Raw genomic sequence first — 23948 nt, forward strand, 5'->3', positions numbered from 1 at the left:
TTGTTTCTATCTCTCTTCTTTTTTTCTTGTTTTGGTATTGTCTTTGCGTTGTCTTTGTGAGGGTTTTCGTGTTTATATATTTTGGACTTTTTTCGCCTTTTTCAGTTCTCATATTCCTTCATCATCATCATCTTATTTGTTTCAAATTTTCATATTTCAATTAGTTATTACCATTAATTCCATCTCTGAGGATTTTCTAATCAACTCACAAAAAAGAAAATCTCATTTTTCTAATAATATTGCATTCAAGAAAATCGTTGTGCATTCAACCCTTCAATTCAAATGATGAACGAATCAATGACAAAGCCATGCAAGAGACAAATCTATTCTTTCTTATCTTGTCTTATTAAGTAGGATGATTAACAGATACTCTTACGTGGCTCTTTCATCTACTGCAACATATGATTCGACTCAGCAAAAGGAAATTAACCTTTATTGCAACCTGTCATTATATAAATCTTGAGCTGGGTATTTAACCTCTGTTGACCTCGACTTGCCACTTGGGAAACAGATATATCGGTTAGGTTTTTGTTTTTCCTTTGAGTTTTGTTATTTATATGTACTTGTGACAGCCAACGTTCCAAATACAGTAACCTTTAATCTTCCTTCTTCTGTGTTGGCGTAAGTCTTCTAAAATCATTGACGTTCAATCGCACTTATAAATCTCGCACTTTTAAAATTCCGGAGTTCAGTGGAGTTCACTTTGAACGCGGTTCCGCCGCTTGTCACACAATAATGTTATTCAGAATTTAAGGCAAGGCGTCCAAACACATTCCAAATACGTCTAAAAAAAAATAAAACAAAAAACTTGCAGGGTGCGACCCAAAAAAAGTATCTACGAAATAAGACCAAATATACTGTTGGTTGTAACAACTATATTAAAAAAATCTCCGCTGAAATGTAAATTAAAAAAATTATATATAAGAACCCTTATAATGCGACACACTTATACGACTTAACGAGTTTACACATCCTGTGGTTATCAAGATCATAGTATAGATTCGTGGCATACAAGTTCCCGTCATTACATCCTGTGTAATGTGAATCATACTCAAAGACAAATGTACGGTGTCACAGAAAGATGTGACACCTAAAAGCCGAGACACATTTACTTAAAGAGTGATCACAAAAAAATTGAAAAATTCAATCCATAAAAGCGTCATTCAGCTCTAAAACTTAAATGTATATCAAAAGAAAAAATGTAAAAAACAGATTCCCTTAACGTAAATCCAATAAAAAAGTATAAAAAAAAAAAAAAAAAAAAAAAAAAAAAAAAAGAAAACCACAGTCAACCCACATATCCTCTACTCACTCTTCATTATCTATAGTCAAAGTGCACACAACTAGACGGGGACAAGGCTTTCCGACGATCATCAGATTAGTTAATTTACTTTTCCCCCCTCTGATACTATAAACTACTTAATTGAAGAGATAGATTTAGGTAATTGATGTAGTTATAGATAGATCCTTTTAGAATAATAGGAGTATAGATAAGAGTTAAATATTGAGTTTAGATAGAAGATAGGGATCAAAAGGAAAAAATAGCAAAAAAATTGCTAGTTTAAAGCGGCAGAGAGAAAGAAAAAGTAGCAAAAGGGTAAAAGAGGAGAAAAGGAGACGAGAGAGAAAGAGAGAGAGAGAGACGAGAGAGAGAGAGAGAGAGAGAGAGAGAGAGAGAGAGAGAGAGAGAGAGAGAGAGAGGGAGAGAGAGAGAGAGAGAGAGAGAGAGGGAGAGAAGAGAGAGAGAGAGAGAGAGAGGCGGGAGAAGATGAGAAAGAACGCCCACCAGATACACGCCCCACGATGGCAGAAGAGAGTTGTACCACAGACTGGTGGTTCAATCGAAGGACTGGTGAGACAAATACAAGGGTGATATAAACATATAAATATATATATAAAATAAAAAATAAAATAAAAAAAAAGAATAAAAAAAAAAAAAAAAAAACAATACAAAGCTCTACGATCATAAAAAAACATATTTTATGGGAAAAAAGGCCCTTATAGATCGGGTGGTTCATATCATTGTGGTATCATGGTGATGGTTGGAGTGAATGTGACACAGACAACCCGAGACAAGATCCCTACTCGAGACAAATGCTTTACAAATGGTTTTCTTTACACTGGAAGTGTTGTCACACACATAGTGTGCGAGCGAGTTAAAAAAAAAATGAAAGAATAAGGAAAGAAATGTTAGATCAAGATTCCTTATAATATATCAAATAAGTATAAAAAAAAAAAAAAAAAAAAAAAAACACACATTCCTGTGTAGTCACCCTTCACTCTCATCTTCACTATCTGTCTTAAGTAACGACAAACAACAACACAAACACTGTCCTTATCATTTCCATCATCTACCCTTACCACACCCCAACCCATCTGATGCTCTGTGGGGAGACGGGCGGGTTACGATTTAGGTAATTCTTAGTTATAGTAGAGATTTCAGATATATTTATATAGATATATAGAAAGAGATAGATAGATATATTGATGGGTAAATAGATAGATAGGGAGGAAAAAAAGGTTTATGACTGACTGCTTATTGATGTAAAGGTACTTAAAAACTAAAAGTACAGTAAAAATAATAAAGAAAAGGGAGAGAGGGGGAGAAAGAGAGACAGACAGAAATCAATTCATCTATATATCTGTTAGTATATCTCTCCATTCTATCTATCATTGTTTAGATTTCAATATTGATATGAATGACATTAAGAGATAAATTACCACGATTATTAATTACAACACAATTTCTAAGAAACATCATGGAAATATAATTTTTACAGGACAGCTATCTTTCAGAAATATAGATATGCGTATCGCATTTACTTTATTTTATTTCTTTTTTCTTATTATATTTTTCTATGACAAGAATTGCTATTCAAACGCTGCCATCTTATAAGGCAACCACTGTCTAACGGGTCACTTCAATATTAAACGATTCTCGAAAGATCTAATGGCACTCTAAGCAATATAGTAACAAAAAGATAAAGAAAAAAAGGTGCCACAGAAGCAAAACCAGTTCTTGTTTATCGTAAAAGATATCTACGACAACAAGTCAAGGTCTCGAAGCCTAAGCAACCAAAACAAGTGCTACGGCGCAAGTTCTACAAGCTTGGGACCAGTTCTTGCGCTCGTATGAACTAAACCAAACACTCAACCAAGACCAGTTTTCTATCAAATCTTTTGCAATTTGCAACTGGACACTAGTTCTTGAAGTTCCTGACTCCGCTCCCCTCTCTCCTCTTCTCCAACTCTCTCTCTTTCTCTTTTTCCAACCTTTCCCCTCTCGCCTCTCTCTCTATCTTTAACTCTCTCTCTCTCTCTCTCATTCTCTATCTCTCTCTCTCTCTCCAACCCTTCCCCTCTCTCTTCTCCGCCCTCTCTCTCCCTCTCCAATTCTTTCCCTTTCCCCCTCTCCTTATCCCCTCTCTCTCTTTCTCTAACCCTTCCCCTCCCCTTCTCTCTTCCTCTCCACCTCTCTTCCTCTCCCCTTCTCCTTTTTACCCCCTTTCTCTCCTACTCTAATCCTTCTCCTCTCCCACTCTCCCTCTCTCCACCTTCCCCACCCTCCCTCCTACGTCTAAATTAAGACCAGTTTCTTGTGCGAACTCCTTCCACTCCTCCACTCCTCCCGCTCTCCCTCGCATTACTCCTTCACACTACTCCATCCCTTCCCCTTACCCCTTCTCCCCTCTCTCCTCTCCCATCGACTTTCCCTTCCTTTTATCCCCCCCCCCTCTCTCTCTATCTCTTCCCCTTGCCCCTTCTCCCCTCTCTCCTTTCCCATCGCCTTTCCCTTCCTTTTACCCCCCCCCCCTCTCTCTCTCTCTCTCTCTCTCTTCCCCTTGCCCCTTCTCCCCTCTCTCCTCTCCCATCGACTTTCCCTTCCTTTTATCCCCCCCCCCCTCTCTCTCTCTCTCTCTATCTCTTCCCCTTGCCCCTTCTCCCCTCTCTCCTCTCCCATCGGCTTTCTCTTCCTTTTATCCCCCCCCCCCTCTCTCTCTCTCTCTATCTATCTATCTATCTATCTCTCTCTCTCTCTAACCTCACCCCGCTATCCCCCTCCATCCCTCCATAACCTCACCCCCCTCCCCATTCCCCCCAACCTACCCCAGAAGCAAAGGGGAGGGGCCTGTACTTGACTCCCCACCTTAGAATTCCAGGCCAGGACGACTCCAGTTCAACGACCTTCTCTTGCGCCCCTCTGGTGGTCCGACGACCCAAGATGGCGCAGGTGGCGGAGGGGAGAGGGGGGAGGGGGGGGTAGCGCAGGTGGGGGAATGGGGGGGGCGGAGATGCTGCAGATCGGAGGGGAGGGGAAGGAGGAGGGGAGATGGAGGGGAAGGAGGAGGGAGGGAAGGGGGATGAAGGTGGAAAGGGAAGTGGAAAGGTTGTGGAGATGGGAATGTAAAAGGGAGGAGAGGGGGGGGGAGATAGAAGGTGGCGGAGGCAAGGGGATGGGCGTGGTTTGAACCCAGTAAGGGGTTGCGTTGGTGTGGGCATTGGACATTGCCGCTAAAGGGGGATAGGACTGAATATAAATCAAAAGAGAAAATCGCATGACAGACGATTACATGCACACATATACGCATGAACGCACGCACACACACACACATACACACACACACACACTCACACACACGCACAATTTCCAACCACAAAAAACAAATTCGGTTTTAAATGGAGAAAAGCCAATTTGCAGTGATTTTCTCATCCGATTTTCAGTGAAGCAGAAATCTTGATAAGATCAAACACCGTAACCGAACACCCTAAGTGTGTAATTACAAAGCTATTTTCCATTGCATGTTTTGTCTTCACTTGTTTTTCGACGTAAATTTATTATTTTTACTCGTGTGCATTCGTAACTGTATATGTGATAAAGACATTAGTGTAGAGACACTCCCTGAAAATCATTGTTGCTAATTTCATCATTGCCTGTAACTAATTTTAACAGCAATCAGTTCTTTTCTTTCGAAATGAGAATTACAGATGAAACTTTTAATTCATTTTAGTTATCCCTCTAAAATCTCCAGTGCAAAGGCTCCATTTTCTGTCATTGCCCTTTGATGCATCGGCACGAAGTGGAACTAATCAGACAAATAACAGACGAGCTAGAGATCGGTCTTGAAAACTACTATTACTACTAATTCATTTTCATCATCCCCTACAAGTATATTTAACAGCAATCAATTTTATTTTCAAAATTAAAATCACGGATAAAACTTTAAAATTTATTTTAGTTATCCCCTATAATCTCGAGTGCGGGTTTTCTGTCACTGCCTTTTATATGCAATCGGCGCAAAGCTCAACTAATCAGGCAAATAGCAGACAAATATTACTAATACACAATTCTTATTCTCGCCTACAACTAAATTTAAACAACAATCAGTTCTTTTCAAGAAAATAATCACAAATGAAACTGAATTTATTTCAGTTATCCCCTACAATATCTAGCGCAAAGAATCCGTTTTCTGTCATTGCCCGTTGATGCATCGGAACGAAGCGGAACTAATCAGACAAATAACAGGCGAGATAGAGATCGGTCAAAGAAAAAAAGAAAGAGAGAAAAATAGAAATACTACTACGTCATTCCGCCTTAAGGTTTAGAGCTGAACTTTGTTACTAATGGCTTGCGTCGAGCCCATGACAGGATGGGTGTGGCGCGTGGAATGAGGCTCTTCAACTTGTGCCGAATGAATTAATGGTTCGTTAATGAGTGGACGGTTTGTTATATGTAATGTATATCTAAAGGTCTGTGCCTTTTATGGGTGATAAATAAAGCACGTGTATGTGTGTGCTGTGTACGTTCGTGTTTGTGTGCTGTTTGTTTGTGTGTGTGTGTGTGTGTGTGTGTGTGTGTGTGTGTGTGTCTGTGTGTGTGCTTGCGTTCGTGCGTTCATGCATATCATCATATCACTCTTCCCATCTTCACCCTCTCCACCAAAGACTAAGAGAATAAACACCACCACCCATCTTAACCTCCCCTTTATTTCCACCTTGCAGGAGGTTGTTGCAAAATGATGTTGCTGTTGCTGGTGGCGACGGCGGTGAACGCGGCGTCGCTGGAGCCGGCGTTGCCCAGCGGTCACCGTATCGTGCCCGTACCCGTCCATGTCTACGGCCCCGAACTACCCAGCCTCTACGGACCGGCCAGTCAGCGGCAGAATTTCTTGGAGCACGTCCTTTACTCGTACAGGTGAGGAGTAGGCCTTTTCCACGGGGCGAAAAGGGACACGTTTTCGGGGGGTCCTCTCGTGTGTGTGTGTGTGTGTGTGTGTGTGTGTGTAGATAGATGTGTGTAATTATTAAGGTTGAGATAAATCGATAAGCATAGATGGTCATTTATGTATTGGTAGATAGATATGAATATAGATGTAGATAGATAGATATAGACAAATAGATGTAGACAGATAGATGTGAATGTAGATATAAATAGATGTTGATATAGAGATAGATGTGTCTAGATATAGATATAGGTTAATATGAATATAGACAGATATAGGCAGATATAGAAAGAAATAGTTGTAGATATACGGATCGACAGATAGATAGATATATAGATTTAGATGTGTGTATATAGATAGATAGATGGATATATAGATAGAGAGATAGATAGATAGATACGTACCTACATTTCAACACACATCCAGACACGCATAAATTTTCAAAAAGGAAAGAAAGATAAAAAAAAAATAGTGGGGCACTAACGACCAATCTCTCTCTCTTTCTCACAGATACACTCCATCTGAGGTCAACATACGCCACAAGGGTCAGAATCCCATCACATACCAACTACCCGTCGCCCAAAGGCTCGAAGCCCCTGCGCCTCCCTTCAGCAGAGGTCACATCGAAGCTTTCCCGGGACAAGATGATGTTACGTCGACCATCTACAAGGTGAGTGTTTTTGTTGTTGTTGTTGTTGATGATGGTGATTGGGATATTTTTGTTATTGTTAATTCGTGTTTTTTTTTTTTTTTTTTTTTTTTGTAATTAATGGTTGGTAAGATATGAGAGGTATGATATGTGAGATGATGAGGGAGAGGGAGGGGAAAGGGGAGAGAGGGAGGGAGAGGGAGAGGATGAAGGAGATATATATATATATGCATATATACATATATATATACATATATATGTATATATATATATATATATATATATATATATATATATATATATAGAGAGAGAGAGAGAGAGAGAGAGAGAGAGAGAGAGAGAGAGAGAGAGAGAAAGAGAGAGAGAAAGAGAGAGAAACGCCAGAAGAAAAAGAAGCTGTCCAATCCCAATCACTCCACATCTGACTAACGTACATCCACAGAACCGCGTGGCGTTCGAGGAGGACCCCGAGTTCCTCCGTGGCGCCGTAGAGCACATTCCCATCGAGGCCGACGTCTACATGGCCGACTACGAGTCCGAGGACGACCTCGTCTTCTCCCGCGGCGACGTCGAGTCCTACCCGCACTTCCCGTCCCCTTACTCGGGAGGCTTCGAGGATGAGGTGAGGAAGAGAGATAGAGGCTACATACATATATAAATATATCCATAGATATGTATACTTATCTGTATATAAAAATGTGTAATGCTTACATGTGTGTATACATACATAGATACACAAATATACATATATACAGGTCGAAATGCATACATACACGCATATATAACGTACATACACGTACACAAACATAAGCATCCGTACTTAAACACGGTATTGCAAGCATCATCACCATTAACAAACGCAACATCTGCAACATAAAAACTGCGAAAATAACGACTCTCAATACTCACATAACAACAAACGACCACGCAAAATAAACAACCTCTAATAACGACCACATAACGACCACACGAAAACAAAAGACCTTCAATATAGACCAATAACGACCCCCACAACCCACATAACAACCAACAATAACGACCATATAACGACCACAACCCACATAACAACCAATAATAACGACCATATTACGACCACAACCCACATAACAACCAATAATAACGACCACATAACGACCCCAACCCACATAACAACCAATAATAACGACCATATTACGACCACAACCCACATAATAACTAATAATAACGACCACAACCCACATAACAACCAATAATAACGACCATATAACGACCACAACCCACATAACAACCAATAATAACGACCATATAACAACCACAACCCACATAACAACCAATAATACCAACTAAACAACGTAAACGACCTTTTCGACCAGTGATGATCGAGTAACGACCCTCACAACATAACAACCAATAACAAAAACGACCCCCTCCTTCAACAGGGCATGAACGCGTATGTGATCGAAACCCCACTGGATATGTATGGCTGGGCAGGATACAGGGCCGCTGTTGAGTCTCCTCCTTTGAGGACCCAAACACAGGATCCAGAGGAGGCTAATCCCGTGCAGCCACAGGTAAGGACATCGTTCTTTTTTTTGTTTGTTTGTTTGTTTGTTTTACGTGTGCTTTGTTATGGTTCTCTTTGTGTCTGTGTTGATCTTTCGCGTTTTTTTTTTTTTTCGTTTTCTTTTTCGTTTTTTTTTCTTTTCTTTTTCTTTTTAGGATTGTTTTGGAGAACGTGAAAATCATCTTCTTGTTTATCTCTTTATTTCTTGATTTGCCTTATACCATGGTACCTAAATGGATAACTTTATAGATAGAATAGTAGGTAGACGGACTACCAGATAAATGGACAGCTAGATAGATAGATAGATAACTAGATAGACAGATCAATAGATAAATAAAGAGCCAGAGAGTCAGTCAAATGCAGCAGCCAGACATATAAATACTTAACCACAGAAACTAAATAAAAACAACTGCATCTTGATAATTGCAACATTACTTCCCATGCAGCTCAACAGTCGCCCCTTCGGTCCTTGGTCCGAGACCCTCCTTGGCCAAGACTTACTCAAGGACGATGTCGTAGAAGTAGGAGGTCCTACTTCCTTCGTGGACACGTTCAGTTCCCTGGCAGGCGCGGACCTGTGGAAATACTACAATGACATCAGGAGCCAAAAATCAGGTACGTGTAGCATGGGAAAGACACTGGATTATATCATTTATATGATTTATATCATTAATATAAATATAAATGTGAGAGAGAGGGAGGAGAGAGAGAGAGAGAGAGAGAGAGAGAGAGAGAGATAGATAGATAGAGAGAGAGAGAGAGAGAGAGAATTTATATGTGTGTGTGTGTGCGTGCGTGCATGTGGATGAGTGAATGTGTGTTTGGGCGCGTGTTTATGGGTGTGTGCGTATCCGTGTGCGTGTGCGTGTGTGTGTGTATATATATATGTGTATACGTCGATGAATCAATATATACACCTACATATCTGTAACAACAAATCAATTTGCAAAACAAAACCCTCTTTCAAACAAGACCCCCTCCAAAAAAATAAAAAAAATAATGACAATAATAATAACAATAATGAATAAATAAATACATAAATAAAAAAATAGATAAATAAAAAAGGCAATTCACTCATTCGTTTAACCCTTTCTCGCCCCAGACTACAAGCTCGTGTGTTACTTCGGTGGCTGGTCCGTGTACAGACCCGCTCCTTTCGACTTTACGGTGACGGACATCGACCCCTTCTCCTGCACCCACGTCATCTACTCCTTCGCAGGACTCAAGGCTAATGAATACACGATCCAAGCCTTAGATGAGGAAACGGACATCGTGAAAGGTACGGATTGATAGGCCTATGATACCTTTTTTTTTTTTTTTTTTTTTTGTCCTTTGAATTTTGGTTTACTTCATTTTTTTGGTAGCTGAGATATAGTTATACAATATATATATTTTTTTCTATTCTTTTCTTTTTGTTTGGGATTTATGATTTGTATTATTGTTATCTTTTCTTTTTTTCTTGGATTCTGACGTTATGTTAATAAACTTTTTAAAAATAAACATAAACCCTAATTAATTCAACCAAGATCACCATCATCACCACCACTATCACCACCATCAAACTTCTCATTTTCCTAACCACCACCACCATCATCACCACCATCTTCCTCATTTTCCCAACCACAACCACCATCATCACCACAACCACCACCATCCTTCTCATTTTCCCAACCATCACCCCCACAACCACCACCACCATAACCTTCCCCATTTTCCTAACCACCACCACCATCATCACCACCATCTTCCTCATTTTCCCAACCATCACCCCCACAACCACCACAACCACCACCACCACCTTCCCCATTTTCCTAACCACCACCACCATCATCACCACAATCACCACCACCACCTTCCCCATTTTCCTAACCACCACCACCATCATCACCACAATCACCACCACCATCCTTCCCCATTTTCCCAACCACCAACACAACCCCCCCCCCCCCCCATCTTCCCCATTTTCCTAACCACCACCACCACCACCCCCACCACCCCCACCACAACCACCACCACCTTCCCCATTTTCCTTCTCACCACCACCACCCACCACCTCCCCCAGGCGCGTACAAGGCCGCCGTGGGTCTGAAGAGCCAGAACCCGGCGCTGAAGGTGATGATAGCCATCGGAGGCTGGAACGAAGGAGGCAAGAAGTACTCGGAGATGGCCTCGAGCAAGCAGAGGAGGGAGAAGTTTGTGGCGTCCGTTGTGAGCTTCCTGCAGGAGCATAACTTCGATGGGCTCGATTTGGATTGGGAGTATCCTGGTACGTGTGGCTTTGTTGTTGTTCTTGTTGTTGGGGTTTGTGGGGGTTTTGGTGTTGGTTGTTTGTTATTGTCGGTGTTGTTGTTGTTGTTTCTGTTGGTATTGTTAGTGTTGTTATCGTTATTATCGTTATTGTTATTATCGTTATCAATTATTATCATGATCCTCATTACAATTATCGTTAATTATTAACATTATCGGCATTGGCATTGCTATCAGCATTATCAATATTCCCCTTTCATTTCCTCTTTCTTTAAATAAACACATTCATTGTAGTTCCTCTCCATAAAGAATATATAAAACCAGCAAATACAACAACGCCTCTAATTTAGACATAGTCACATCACAAAGGATCTGAAGCCTAACCCTTCCTTCCTCACCTGACCACAGGCGCCAGTGACCGCGGAGGTCGTTGGTCTGATAAGGCCAACTTCGCTGACCTTGTTGAAGAACTTGCCACGGCTTTCCGACCTCACGGCTGGATCCTTTCTGCCGCTGTGTCTCCTGCAAAGTAAGTCTTGGAGTGATAGTAATGACGAGAAAGAGTTTATTTGTTGTTGCAAGTTTTGTTGCTGTTGTAATGGGAAGATTCTCACTGATTTGGATGACGTATTCAGTCGTCGTGATCTTCGAATCACTGATCTTTCTACTTACAAAAACTCGCCCGAAAACGAATCTTCATGCATTACCATTGAACATTCGTATTTATACAAGCATTATTCATTCCCACTGACCTTCACTAAATAAACAACCTCGGTCGAAAGTCTACGGCCATTACTCACCGCGATTGACCTCAAACCCTCCCAGGTTCCGCGTGAACGAAGGTTACGACGTCCCTCGCCTCGCCCAACACCTCGACTTCATCAACATCATGACCTACGACCTGCGTGGACCCTGGGACGGCAAGGCTGACCACCACGCCCCCATCTCAGCCCGCCCCTCCGACAGCTGGGCATACAAGGCCCTGAACACGAAGGACGGCATCGCCTACTGGGCTGAGAAGGGCGCCCCGAAGGAGAAGCTCCTGTTGGGCATTCCGTTCTATGGCCGCACCTTCACCCTCGCCTCGTCCGACACTCAGCCCGGGGCACGGGTGGGTAGCGCGGGCGCTCTTGACCTGTTGAATCGCTTAGCATAATCAGTGGCTTGGGTCGAGAATAGTTGTGAAAAGTAAAATCTTTATATAACGAACTATAAAAGCATTCATAAGCAATATGTTAGTCTCGATCCGTAGTAGCATGGAAATCCGTATACCACAAGCTATATAAGAATTGATAATCAGTGTCTCAATGTCTTGATAACCCTCCGCAGGCCAAGTCAGGAGGCAACGAAGGGCAGTACACTCAGGAGAGAGGCTTCCTCGCGTACTACGAAGTGTGTCAGGAGATGCGCAATGGCGGCTGGGACATGAAGCAGGACGCAGTCGGAGGACCTTACATGAGCAAGGGAGACCAGTGGATCGGATGGGACGACGTGGATTACGTCACCAAGAAGGCGAGTCCTGTTCAAGCGCACTCATACAAAAAAAAGAAAATAATAATAATAATAAAAATACGCTTTTAGTTATCCACGAGACTTTGTTGTAGGTTCCGTTTCTTGTACATGATCAGAGGGACAGGCTCTGACAGCCGTGCAATTGCAGATGGAGCTGGTCAAGTCCGAAGGCCTTGGCGGTGCCATGGTGTGGGCCATCGACCTGGACGACTACTTGGGCGTGTGCGGCGACAAGTGGCCTCTAATGACCTCCATGCGTCGCGGTCTCGGTCTCAAGGCCCTGCCCAGCATCCCTGGCGCCATCCCGGTCAGCCCCGCGACGGAGGCTCCACCCGCGACGCCCGCCACCACGAAAGTCACCACAGCTGCTACAACTGTTGAGGAAACGAGTATGATTCCCCTTTTTCCCCTCATGTGTTGTCTAGTATGCCTCATAGACTTGTTGCTCTGTCGCACTTCAGGCCCGCTATCACTTTACTATCTTTATCCTGTCAGATCTCATAACCAGTGTAGGAAAAAGGTTGATCATAAGTGTCTAACATCTTTGTGTGAGTTCATGTGTTTTGTGAAGAATACCGTTGCAAGTGTCAACTTTAGTTTACCTCGCTCTCTCCTTCTGCCTTTTGTCGATGATGTTCCCGCATCAGCTTCGGCTTTCCTCTCTTCCTGTTTTGTATATATTTCTTTCCTCTTAGATCTTCCCCACACCGCTTGCATGCTTTTTTTTCCCTTGTCAAATTATGAGGCAATGTAAGTCATTCCTTGCCTTTGTGTTTACCAAACAAGTGCGGTTCTGCGTGTGTATGCGTGTGTGCACGAGCGAGCAACAGCGAGTATGTGTGCTCGGAAAAGTCCCTCTCCGGAGGCCTCAGCATCTCCTGTGGATTCCTCCGTGACTAATTTCGAACACACTCCGGCATGGTCCTCCGCCCTCTCCCTCCTTCCTCACCGTCTCCGACACTCGCATATCTCGAAACACATACACGGTCTCCTCTCGGCTTCCCTTAGCCCCCCTAACAGAGCGTTAACCCCCCACCAGTGCCAGAACAATCTGCGACTCAATCGCCTTCCGACACAGAGGACATGACAACGTTACCTCCGACCACTCTCACGCCCACGGAAGCGACGCCGGCACCTAACTTCACCTGTCCAGGTAACTGCTGCGTTATTAGATATTTTCCGAGGAACGTGTTGATACATAATCCTGATATATTTCTTTCTGTCGTTTATATACAACTTCCTACGTAAGATGCAACAATGCAGTATAACAAGTTGATGTAAATGGACTCGAACCCCTTTCACTCGCATGCATGACCCAGAAAGAACAGCTTTTTTTTTCACTCCACTCCAAAAATCCTTCAATATCGCCTGCATCCCCACTTCCTTCGTAGGACCCGGCTTCTTCAGGTCAGCCGACGACTGCGCCGTATATTTCCTTTGCGACTCGTCCCTCCTGGCCTACAAGTTCGTATGTCCCGAGGGCCTCGTGTTCGATACCCTCCGACGCCTCTGTAACTGGCCTCGTCACGTCAAGTGCGGCGAAGCGTCGTCGCCTCTAAGTGAGTTCACTTTTCGTAATTTCGTAATTTTTCTTTTTGTTGTAGTTTTTTTATTTCTTGATCTAAGGTTTATGTTTCTTTTTTTTTTCTTTATTATAGTCTGTAGATTCTTCGTGAGTTTCATTTTCTTTGCACTGAACTGTGCATCAGTATTTCCCGTTTGCAATTTTGCATGTCCCATAGCAATAAGCATTTTCAGAACTATTCTTACAATAGCACTATACTTTACATCACTGCTGTTCCTATTTTTCAACATGTAGCTTATGTAATGTTCTTGAATTCAATCCCTCCTTGATTTTCCCGTTCCCTCAAACCATAAAGGCCTTCTCATAATGTCTCTAAAAGGGGCCAAGACTCCCTGTCTCACCTCTAAAAAAAAAAACTTTCACCTCACGCCCTCTCTCCTCTGGGGTGACCAACAGAAAGGAAAGCCTTCGAGTGTAAGAAAGATGGTTTATACAGTGATGAGTACGACTGTCGCATGTTCACGTGGTGTAGGAATGGCGTGGCGTCGAAGTATTACTGCCAGCATGGACTTTTCTTCCATCCCAAGACAGGTAATTCATCGGGAATGGAAATCTATGGTTTATTCGCAAAACAAAACACCACAGGGGGAAATTTTTTTCGCAAAGAACAGTGAACAGAGAGAACACAGATCGGCTAGGAAACTATGGGTTGACATCAGGAAGACCACACGAGCATTACACTATGGAATAAATACGGAACTTAAACAGAACAAGAAACGAACGAATATACACGAGAAATATACGTCAGTGTATCACACGGCGTAACATGAAGCACAACAGTTGTTCTACGAATAACAGTAACCTCATAAACTAGACATATTATCATACAGTGACCTCTGGTAAAAGATACAATACAACCAACTTCATTGAACATATGAACAGATCTGGTCGTCGCGTTCATACAGACTCCCAAAATTTGTCCGGAAAATGCGATAATACATACAACCAAACCATCACATCATTACAGAAGATATATATTCAGTGCACTACCACAGCGAAGGACAAAAAAAAATCTTGGCTTTGTGCTTTTGTGAGAAAAAACAGCCTAGTAGTTTAGAGCATTTGTGTAAATTTGAATTTGACGTCTAGTTCCCTTTCATTTTTTTTTTCTTCTTCCTCCTCCTCCTCCTCCTCCTTCTCCCTCTTCTGATTTTTATTAACATCCCTTTGCTCTTTCTCTTTCAGGAGTGTGCACAGAACCCGACCAGAAGTTCTGTTTACCTGGACAATCCGTGATGATTGAAGGTTCTGACGAGAACGAGATCACACTCAAGATGGCTCAGAGGGCAGGTCAGTTTTATACCTTTAGCATATTTTTATTTTTTTCTAATAGGGTTCTTAGTTTTGCTATATTCTTAATCCTTCGAGAACTATTTCTTCCGATATAATCTTCATTCATTTTATGTTATACATGAATATTAATATCTAACCCACGACCCTTATCCATCCTATGTGATTCATGAAATTAAAACATCAACCTCACATTCATTCTTTCTTTCTTTCTTTTTCTAATTCAATTATATACATTCACGAAGTTAACCATCCACCTTACATCCATCTCACGACTCCCTCCAGGCGCAGAGAACAGAGTGGTGTGTTATTTCACCAGCTGGGCCTACTACCGCCCAGCACCACATAACTTCGCTCCAGAATTCGTAGACCCAACCCTCTGTACGCACGTGATATACGCCTACGCTATGTTGGATGGTTCTGAACTCATCATGCGGTCGCTCGATCCCTATCTGGACTTCGATTATAGTGAGTATTTTTGGTTTCTCCGGAGAGAGATTTTTTTTTTTTTTTTTTTTTTTTTTTGGGGGGGGGGGGGGTCATGTATTTCCGACTGTCGGAAGTGCATGATGTATAAGATCCATCTTTACAACAATGAGAAAAAATATATATATCGCCATTGCTAGCACTAGTAATAACCTCATTATCACTGCAATAATTGATATCATCACCATAATCATCACCGTTCTAATCTAACATTTATCTCTTCCTCAGAATTCTATCAGCGTATCTTAGACCTGAGGAGAGAGGCACCCAATGTCAAGGTGATGCTGGCTCTGGGCGGGTGGGTGGACTCCGTCGGGGACAAATACTCGCGTCTCGTGAACAGTCCGAAGGCGAGGGCTAAGTAAGTTTGTTTGTTTGTTTGGGGGGTTCGTCTTGTCTTGTTAAAAGTCTGATTTAAAGGAAAAAGAGAGAAATGATGTACGAATGAATGGTATAAATACTGTAAATAAGATACGAATCTATAGGTCAATAAACAAGATCAGATTAATAAAAGTGACGAAAATGACCAAAGTGGTGATCGTTCTTGTTTGCGTCTTTAAGCTTTCGTTACAAAAAGAAAATCTAATAACAAAATCACAAGTAAATCTAATTCATTCGTTCTTCAGTTCGCGTCTTTAAGGTTTAATTACAAAAAGAAAATCTAATAATAAACTTACAAGTAAATCTAATTCACTCGTTCTTCAGTTTCGTCGAACACACAACGATGGTCCTGAAAGCATATCGGTTTGATGGCCTGGACTTTGGCTGGATGTACCCGAAGTGCTGGCAGATGGACTGTTCTAAGGGACCCGCCTCGGATGTGTCTGGCTTTTCTAGTCTGATAAAGGTAACTTTTTCGAAGTCAATTTCTTTTTTAGAGGGAAGGGGAGGCGAGGGGTTAAGGGATTGGTGTAATTATTTCCTCTCGTTTTTTTTTTTTTCTTTCTTTTTCTTTTTTTCTTTTTTTGATATCAGAATCCGTATCTATGGTTTGTTTTTTTTTTTTATTCATCTGCCTATCTACATACATGTCCATGGCAGTACTTGTATCAATGCGCATACACCTCAGTCATCGTACTTGTCATGCTGCATTCCCCTTCACTCCTCCGCATAACGAATAAGTCCCAACCCAGCATCCTACCTCCTCACCATCTCCAAACACGCTTCTCAACCCCCACCTCCTTCGCCCGTCCCTCCAGGAGCTGAAAACGTCCTTCGCCCAAGTCTCCCCGCCGCTTATCCTCTCCGCCGCCGTCTCCCCCGCTCGGAACACGATCGACAGGTCCTACGACGTCCCGACCCTCTCTCGCTACCTGGACTTCATCAACGTCATGACCTACGACTTCCACGGCGCTTGGGAGAAGGAGACCGGGCACGTTTCGCCGCTCAAGTACCGCGACGGCGATAGGTGAGTTGCGGGGCGCGACTCGAAGGGATTATGAGCGTGACTCTCATTATTAGCATCCGTATTTTAACGTCATGAATTGTCATATCTATCATTATCTATAACATTAAGACTTCTATTAGTATCATAGCTTAATGAATTAATATATCTATCATTAAAGATACAACATTAAGACATCTAACCATCCATTCCCAAAGGTTTGCCTCCCAAAACACGGACTACTCCATGAAGCACTGGGTGGAGAGGGGAGCCGACCCGAGGAAGCTGGTGATGGGCATCCCCTTCTACGGCCAGACCTTCACGCTGTCCAACCCGGCGCAGAACGGCCTCCGCGCCCCTGTGTCCACCAACGGGGACGCCGGACCCGTCACCCGCCAGAGGGGCATGATGGCCTACTTCGAAATTTGTAAGATTGGTAAGTACGGGTTGGAAGCGGGATGAGATGAGGGATGTTTGAATATTTGGGTCGGATGGGGGGGGGGGGGATTGGTCGCTATTCCTGCCAGGGCGAGAGTCTAACGGTTCCGTGTCCTCTTGCAGTCCGCACCCCAGGCTGGAGCAAGGTCGTGGACGCGACGGGTGCCATCGGGCCATTCGCTCACAAGGGCGACCAGTGGTACAGCTACGAGGACCCCGCCTCCGTCACCAGGAAAGCCAACCACATCCTCAGCAGCGGCTACGGCGGCGCCATGGTGTGGGACCTCAGCTTCGACGACGCCCTGAACGACTGCTGCCGCGAGCCCATGCCGCTGCTTCGTGCCATCAACCGAGTCCTGCGATCCGTGCCCTACCCGCCGCCCAGACCCGGGGGCGACTGCACGAGGCCGTCCGTGGACACCACTCCTCCGACGCCCACGCGAACTACTACCTATGCCTCAGGTGAGTACCGCCCGCAGGGTAGACGCTCTGGCGTGACCCTCGTCTCTCACACACACGGGACAACACGCCCACCGAGACAAAACCACGCCCACCGATGCCACGCACCCACGATTACGGTTTTGAGATTTCTTTGACACATACAACTACCGTAAGCCATATGCGACAAATCACCCGAGAAACAAAGTCGACTAAACAACATCAAAACGCGCCAGAAGATACAGTGTAATTTTTCAAAGCCAAACCACTTTCTAACATCGGATAAAATATGTAATATGCAAACGCCAGAAACGCCAACAAGTCTCATACGAACTCAAACAATATACGAACACGAGAACACGAGAACACGAGATCTCCCAATAACAAGGTCCCTAAGAGATAACATCAAACTTTCGAAGTAAACCACACGCAAAATCACAAAACAGAAAAAAAGTTCACGCAGTTATGAAACAAAAATTGATACAAAAATTACTTAACAATACATTCTTACATCAATTAAAGATTATTACAGTTAATATCTACGAAACAATTATTACAAAATACCACTCCAAGGGAAAACAAATCTCATAAATAATCATAAATGAAAGATCTCTTGAAATATGCGTGAATCATAGGACTTTCAGTCGCAATTTGCATGAACTAAATGCAATAAGATTATCCATTCATGAGTATCTTCTATCCCTGCTGACGTTCCTGGACTCTTCCTACGACAGACAGTAAGTTCAAAGTTACCGAATGCATCACTAATGCTTCAAAAAGGATATGTCTAACTAATGCTTTATGTGATTGTCCAATTTCATAAACATAAGCAATGTTGACCCCGCGGATGGAGCGTCTGGGCGCGAAATGGAGTGGGGAAGGTGACTGGGCTAATGGGCGTTCGATTCATTATTTGTTTTGATTGGATAGCCATATGAATTATATGTATGTATATATATATATATATATATATATATATATATATATATATATATATATATATATATATATATATATATATATATTTATATATGTATATATATGTATATATATACATATATATACATATATGTATATATATATATATATGTGTATATATATATATACATATATATATATATATATGTATGTATGTATATGCATATACTTTTTCATTTATTTGTAATTGTTTTGTTTTGTTTTTTTATTGGCTGATCTTAACGGATGAGATTCTTCTCGTGGTCTAACAAATCGCATGGGAATTTTTGTTTTCAATCTTAACTGAAATATCGTCTGCCACTATAAATGCTTCATGCATCAAATGATAACGTTAATTCGCAATATATGTATTGTTGACTGTGTTTGTCTGAATATACTTATGCATGTATCTGTTTTTGTTATATGTGTATGCATGTTATTTGTCTTTGTTCGTCCATCTGTTCTCATTCGTATTACCTAATGCTTTGTTGTCGTGTTGAAATGGTTATGTGTTTTGTGATGGTTAGCTTTTACGGTTTCAATATACTATTAAGAATATGCATTTGAATATACTCTTGTATTACATAAAATGAGTTCGCTGTCTAAAAGTTATGACTCTTGTCTGTCATGTAGAGCCTACAGGGGATCTGCCAGTACCCCTTCGGTACCACAGATGTCTAGAAACTAATATTCAGCGAAATCAGTAAAAAAAAGGGGGGGAACATATAATCAAGTCACCATAGATTAAAAGTGATAATGTAACAATAAGTCTACCACAGTACCGGAATAACACGTTTTTTTCCCTCCCGACACAGCCATCGAAGGCAAAGTGACGGAATCGACCTGGGGAAAGTTCAACCTCACTTCTGGCTCTACCACGAGGTCTACCCCGTCGTGGCAGACACCTTGGACTCCCACGACCCCGAGACCACGACCAACTACCACCACACGCACCACCACCACCACCACGCAAACAACCCCTCGCACCACCTCACCCTGGTGGGTCAAACCCTCGACCACCACGACCCCGAGAACGACGACCTGGTGGTGGCAACCCCCAACCACGACCTCCACTGCTCGAATCCCGATTACCAGAACCACGACCTCAACCACCACTACTACCCGACGCCCGCCGACGACCACGAGGCGCCCCATTTACACCACGACGACCTCAAAGCCCAAACCTCCCACTCCTGGAGGTGGCAAGAACCCAGGTGAACCTTGTAGAGCCGGGGAGTACCATCCTAAAGCGGGAGACTGCGGGTTCTTCCTAAGGTAAGGTCACTCCAAAATCATATAAGATATAATAATAACCATCGAGAATTACATAATTACATCATTACATAATGATAAACATATTAAACATTATATCATAAGCAAACATAACCACACAGCACCAGATTGTTTGGGGTTTAAACAGCAACTCATAAACAAGAGTTCCTATATCTAACCATCAATTAACACGTGATATTTCATCCGTAACCATCAGATGTAGCAACGGTGTGCTCGAAGAAGCCCGTTGTGCCCCAGGATTGCACTGGAACCAACAGAAGAAGATCTGCGACTGGCCACAAAATGCCAAGTGCGGAAAACAGCCCAGTAAGTCCTAGTTCTATCCCCCTCGCTTCACGCTTTGAATTAATAACAAATGCGCAGCTTTTATTCTTGAAAGATCTTCGCTTTTTTAGACGTGATAAAATGTGCAATAGATATGCTTATTTTGATATAAATGCAATAACGTTCGGCTGGTTTAAACCAACAGTAAAACATAAAGCGCAATTCCCTACATAAACATATCCCTTACTGGCAGTTTGGGGAATGTAGTCAGCATGATATACTTTCTGGATTGTGTTTTCGTAGCGTTTCTTTCCGCATGCTTAAAGTTAAAAAAAAAATCAAACATATATCTTCGGGTATTTACCTTTGGTGTTCTCTTTCTCTTAATCTGCATTTTTGAATTTCCGATTCAGGGGATAAATCTTTGAAGTTATAAAGTCGGATCAAACTTCCATAGATTCAATTTTTGTTTCGTAAAGGATAAAATCCTCCAAAATAGAGATAGAAAATCATGTCAACTGTATTCCTTTATCTCAGTATCAACTTCAGACGTAAATTGTGATTATTCGTGATTCAAAACGCTTTATAACTTCATAGAACATAGTTCAACACTAACCACCTTTCCGCATGACCTCATTACAGAAAGACTAATTAATCGCATGTTAAATGGTATTACATTCACGTGTATGTGACGCTGAACTACGTGCTTCATCACATGTAGCACTCTTATACAGCATGTTACAATACTTAAGTAATAAGTAATAGGCATCTTTAGTTTAATAATCTAATCCAAATACCACATGAAATAACTGACAAATGAGTAATCTAAATATTTTTAAAACAAGCAAAATATAACTCGAAGACACCAACAGTAATGTGAACCACTGAGGTGAGATGTACCAGCATGAAGCATGACCCCTTTCCCTCTCTCTCCCTCCTGTAGGCGGGCCGGCGAACATTCCTACCACTCCTTTCTTACCCCCCTCGACCACCACCACAGCGCCCTGGTGGTCCACAGCACGTCCTACCACACGTCCTACCATACGCCCTACCACTCGTCCCACTACCAGGCCTTGGTGGCAACCCACACAACCTTCCACACGTCCTACCACCCCTCGTCCCACTACCAGGCCCTGGTGGCAACCCACACAACCTTCCACACGTCCTACACGTCCTACCAACACACCCTGGTGGCAGTCCACCCGCTCCACCTTCTTATCATCTTCCACCACCACTACCCGCCCAGCTGCTCGACCTTCGCCGCCGTCGCCAGAAGAGTCCGGCGAAGAATCCTGCGACCAGGGCCAGACGTCGGGAGTGCCAGGCGACTGCAGCAGCTTCCGACAGTGCCTCAACGGCGACTGGGTGGTGCTCTCGTGCGCCCCCGGCCTCCACTGGAACAACAGGCTCAAAATCTGCGACTGGCCTCAGAGGGCCCGTTGTAAGAGTGAGTATAGGATGATGGTGATAATAAGCCTTCCGAACCTTTTCAGTCGACTTGACCGACCGGCATTTGGAAAACATTGTTTCTCAGTTACAAAGAATATATTTCTCTTTTTTATTTTTTATTTATTTATTTATTTATTTATTTATTTTTTTACATCAGATGAAGAAGAAGGTTTTGATATTCATAAATGGATTTGTCCTTAATTCAAACGTCGGGATCATTTTCTCTTCCATTGAGAAGCGTAGTTTAGTTGTAAACAAATCGAATAGATACAAGTAGCCATATACACATATATACTTATTGAGCGATATATATTCAGAATTATGAAGCGAAGTTACCAACAAGAAGCCATGTAGATTAAGATAATCGCCCGTTATCATAGACGTCCATAGATAAGAGTGTATTTATATTTAGGTTGAAATTGGTGACCAAATCACATTATTATGAGCTTTACGCATTTTGGGCATACTTATAGACTACTTAGAATAGATCGACTAGAACGCTTGACTAGTAAGAGGGGAAATTAGATCATTTAGGCTGATCAAGGAAGAAGGAAAGGGAAAAAAATGCAAATGGATCATTTAGTATAAACTAAGAGTCCCAGAGGTTAATCCCTCTCTTCGTCCCAGTAACTACATAATCTATTCCTCCAACCAAACTCCCTCCAACAGCCGCTCTCCCCCTCCCCCTCCCCCACAATACCCAAATCCCTCCTCCCACTCAAAAGGGCCCTTCCCTTAAAAAAAAAAAAACCCTCCCGTACCCACTCCAAGACGCCCTTCGTAAGCACTGTAGCCCCGCAGGTACAGCCACCACCCGCGGGCCCGACATGTTCAAGAAATCAACCTGTACCATGGAGGGAGCAGCCTATGCGGGCCCCCAGTGTACCGCTATGGTCCGGTGCGCTGCCGGGGAGCTAGTCGTGCGTCACTGCACGGGCGGCCTCGTGTGGAACAATGAGCAGGCCGTTTGCGACTTCCGCTCCAACGTTCCCCAGTGCGCGGGCGTTACTCTCACGCCAGCCTCTGAAGGTAGTCGCTGCTGCGCCTCCGCCGTTTGGTTCTCCCGCAGGACTGGCTGTTATTCCCTTGGCATTTCGCTTTTGATTGCGGACTTCACTTGTGTATTCTTGGATGCTTTCGTTATTTATTTTTTTTATAAAGGGTTTCACCAGCAACCACCCCCTTTTTTTTAGAGGCTTCGAACTTTTTTTTTTTCCCTTGAAGCTTCGAACTGGCTTTTCCTTCCCCTTTGATGCTTCGAACCAGCAATTTTTCTCCTGTTAAAGTGATGCGAAGCGTTGACAGTCTATAATTTGAATCTTTTCTTCTCGATAAGAAAAAAACTAGTTTTTAGATATAGAATTTTACTTCATTTGACCCCACTTATAAAAGTTTTGACTCAGAAGTCCTACAAAATTCAAAACAGTATGGATATACTGATACAAAATAAAGATCATCTTTAAAATAAGATACAAAATAAGCATAATAAAATAAATAAGCATTAAGCATCACACATCCCCTAGAAACCTAATCATCTTTTACAAATCACGTCTCAAGACTTCAAAGATTCGAAACGAGATCCGTTTCATTTCACGACGCTTCGGAAACAGGGCTTCCTTTCCCATCTGGCGCTTCGTTGTATGTCTCCCTCTTCCCTAAAATATTCCGCAGCCTGTAGCCTCTCCCCTTAAACACCTCTCCCCTTAAAAGATACCCCTTCCCTCCAGCAATGTACTGTATAAACGCTCTTATATACCCCCCAGCTTGTAGGCTTATGTCGTGTACAAAGAATATGCATTTTTTCCTATATTTTCGTTTTAAAGCTTATGAATAGATGAGCTCCGTAGATCAAAAGCTTGAAGTACTCCGTCTATGATCTTTGAATGAAATGCTATTTGCGCAAGTATCTGAAAAAAAGCTTTATATGTGCAATATCTCCTTACGTTGCAGAAGTACTGAGCTTTTAGAATACGGGAAAATGTAAACCAAAAAAAAAACAAAAAAAAAAACATACATCAGCATACTGTATATTAAACCGTAAGTGCAAGTTATAAAAAGGTGTTAGCGGTGCTTGGTGAGAAAGTGGTAAGGTGCTGTGTTTGTTTGTCCTCTGATTACCATGTCTGTCTTGTGTCTGCCGTCTACGCCCTGTCTTATCTAGAATACAGAGGTTACACAATCACACTAAACAG

General features: G+C 42.5%; 1 protein-coding gene across 1 annotated transcript in view; it reads left to right on the top strand.

Moving 5' to 3' along the window:
• Cht10 (Chitinase 10) overlaps nt 1–23948 on the top strand; it is an 88164-nt gene that overhangs the window by 46475 nt on the left and 17741 nt on the right. The window contains exons 2-26 of the mRNA XM_086551085.1: nt 6001–6193; nt 6732–6891; nt 7313–7492; nt 8289–8420; nt 8860–9028; nt 9516–9692; nt 10476–10679; nt 11069–11189; nt 11486–11771; nt 11990–12172; nt 12321–12561; nt 13212–13325; nt 13564–13731; nt 14154–14288; nt 14943–15047; nt 15333–15515; nt 15762–15894; nt 16239–16380; nt 16733–16941; nt 17136–17353; nt 17479–17817; nt 19566–20025; nt 20240–20349; nt 21251–21754; nt 22558–22785. Of these exons, the coding sequence (XP_086407211.1) occupies nt 6015–6193; nt 6732–6891; nt 7313–7492; nt 8289–8420; nt 8860–9028; nt 9516–9692; nt 10476–10679; nt 11069–11189; nt 11486–11771; nt 11990–12172; nt 12321–12561; nt 13212–13325; nt 13564–13731; nt 14154–14288; nt 14943–15047; nt 15333–15515; nt 15762–15894; nt 16239–16380; nt 16733–16941; nt 17136–17353; nt 17479–17817; nt 19566–20025; nt 20240–20349; nt 21251–21754; nt 22558–22785 (5080 nt within the window). The 5' untranslated portion in view covers nt 6001–6014. The remainder of the gene's footprint in view (nt 1–6000; nt 6194–6731; nt 6892–7312; nt 7493–8288; nt 8421–8859; nt 9029–9515; nt 9693–10475; nt 10680–11068; nt 11190–11485; nt 11772–11989; nt 12173–12320; nt 12562–13211; nt 13326–13563; nt 13732–14153; nt 14289–14942; nt 15048–15332; nt 15516–15761; nt 15895–16238; nt 16381–16732; nt 16942–17135; nt 17354–17478; nt 17818–19565; nt 20026–20239; nt 20350–21250; nt 21755–22557; nt 22786–23948) is intronic.

The sequence above is a fragment of the Penaeus japonicus genome, unplaced genomic scaffold (genome assembly GCF_977035675.1).
Source record: "Penaeus japonicus unplaced genomic scaffold, GWHDUDI00000001_assembly GWHDUDI00000024, whole genome shotgun sequence".
In the NCBI taxonomy this organism is placed as follows: domain Eukaryota; kingdom Metazoa; phylum Arthropoda; class Malacostraca; order Decapoda; family Penaeidae; genus Penaeus; species Penaeus japonicus.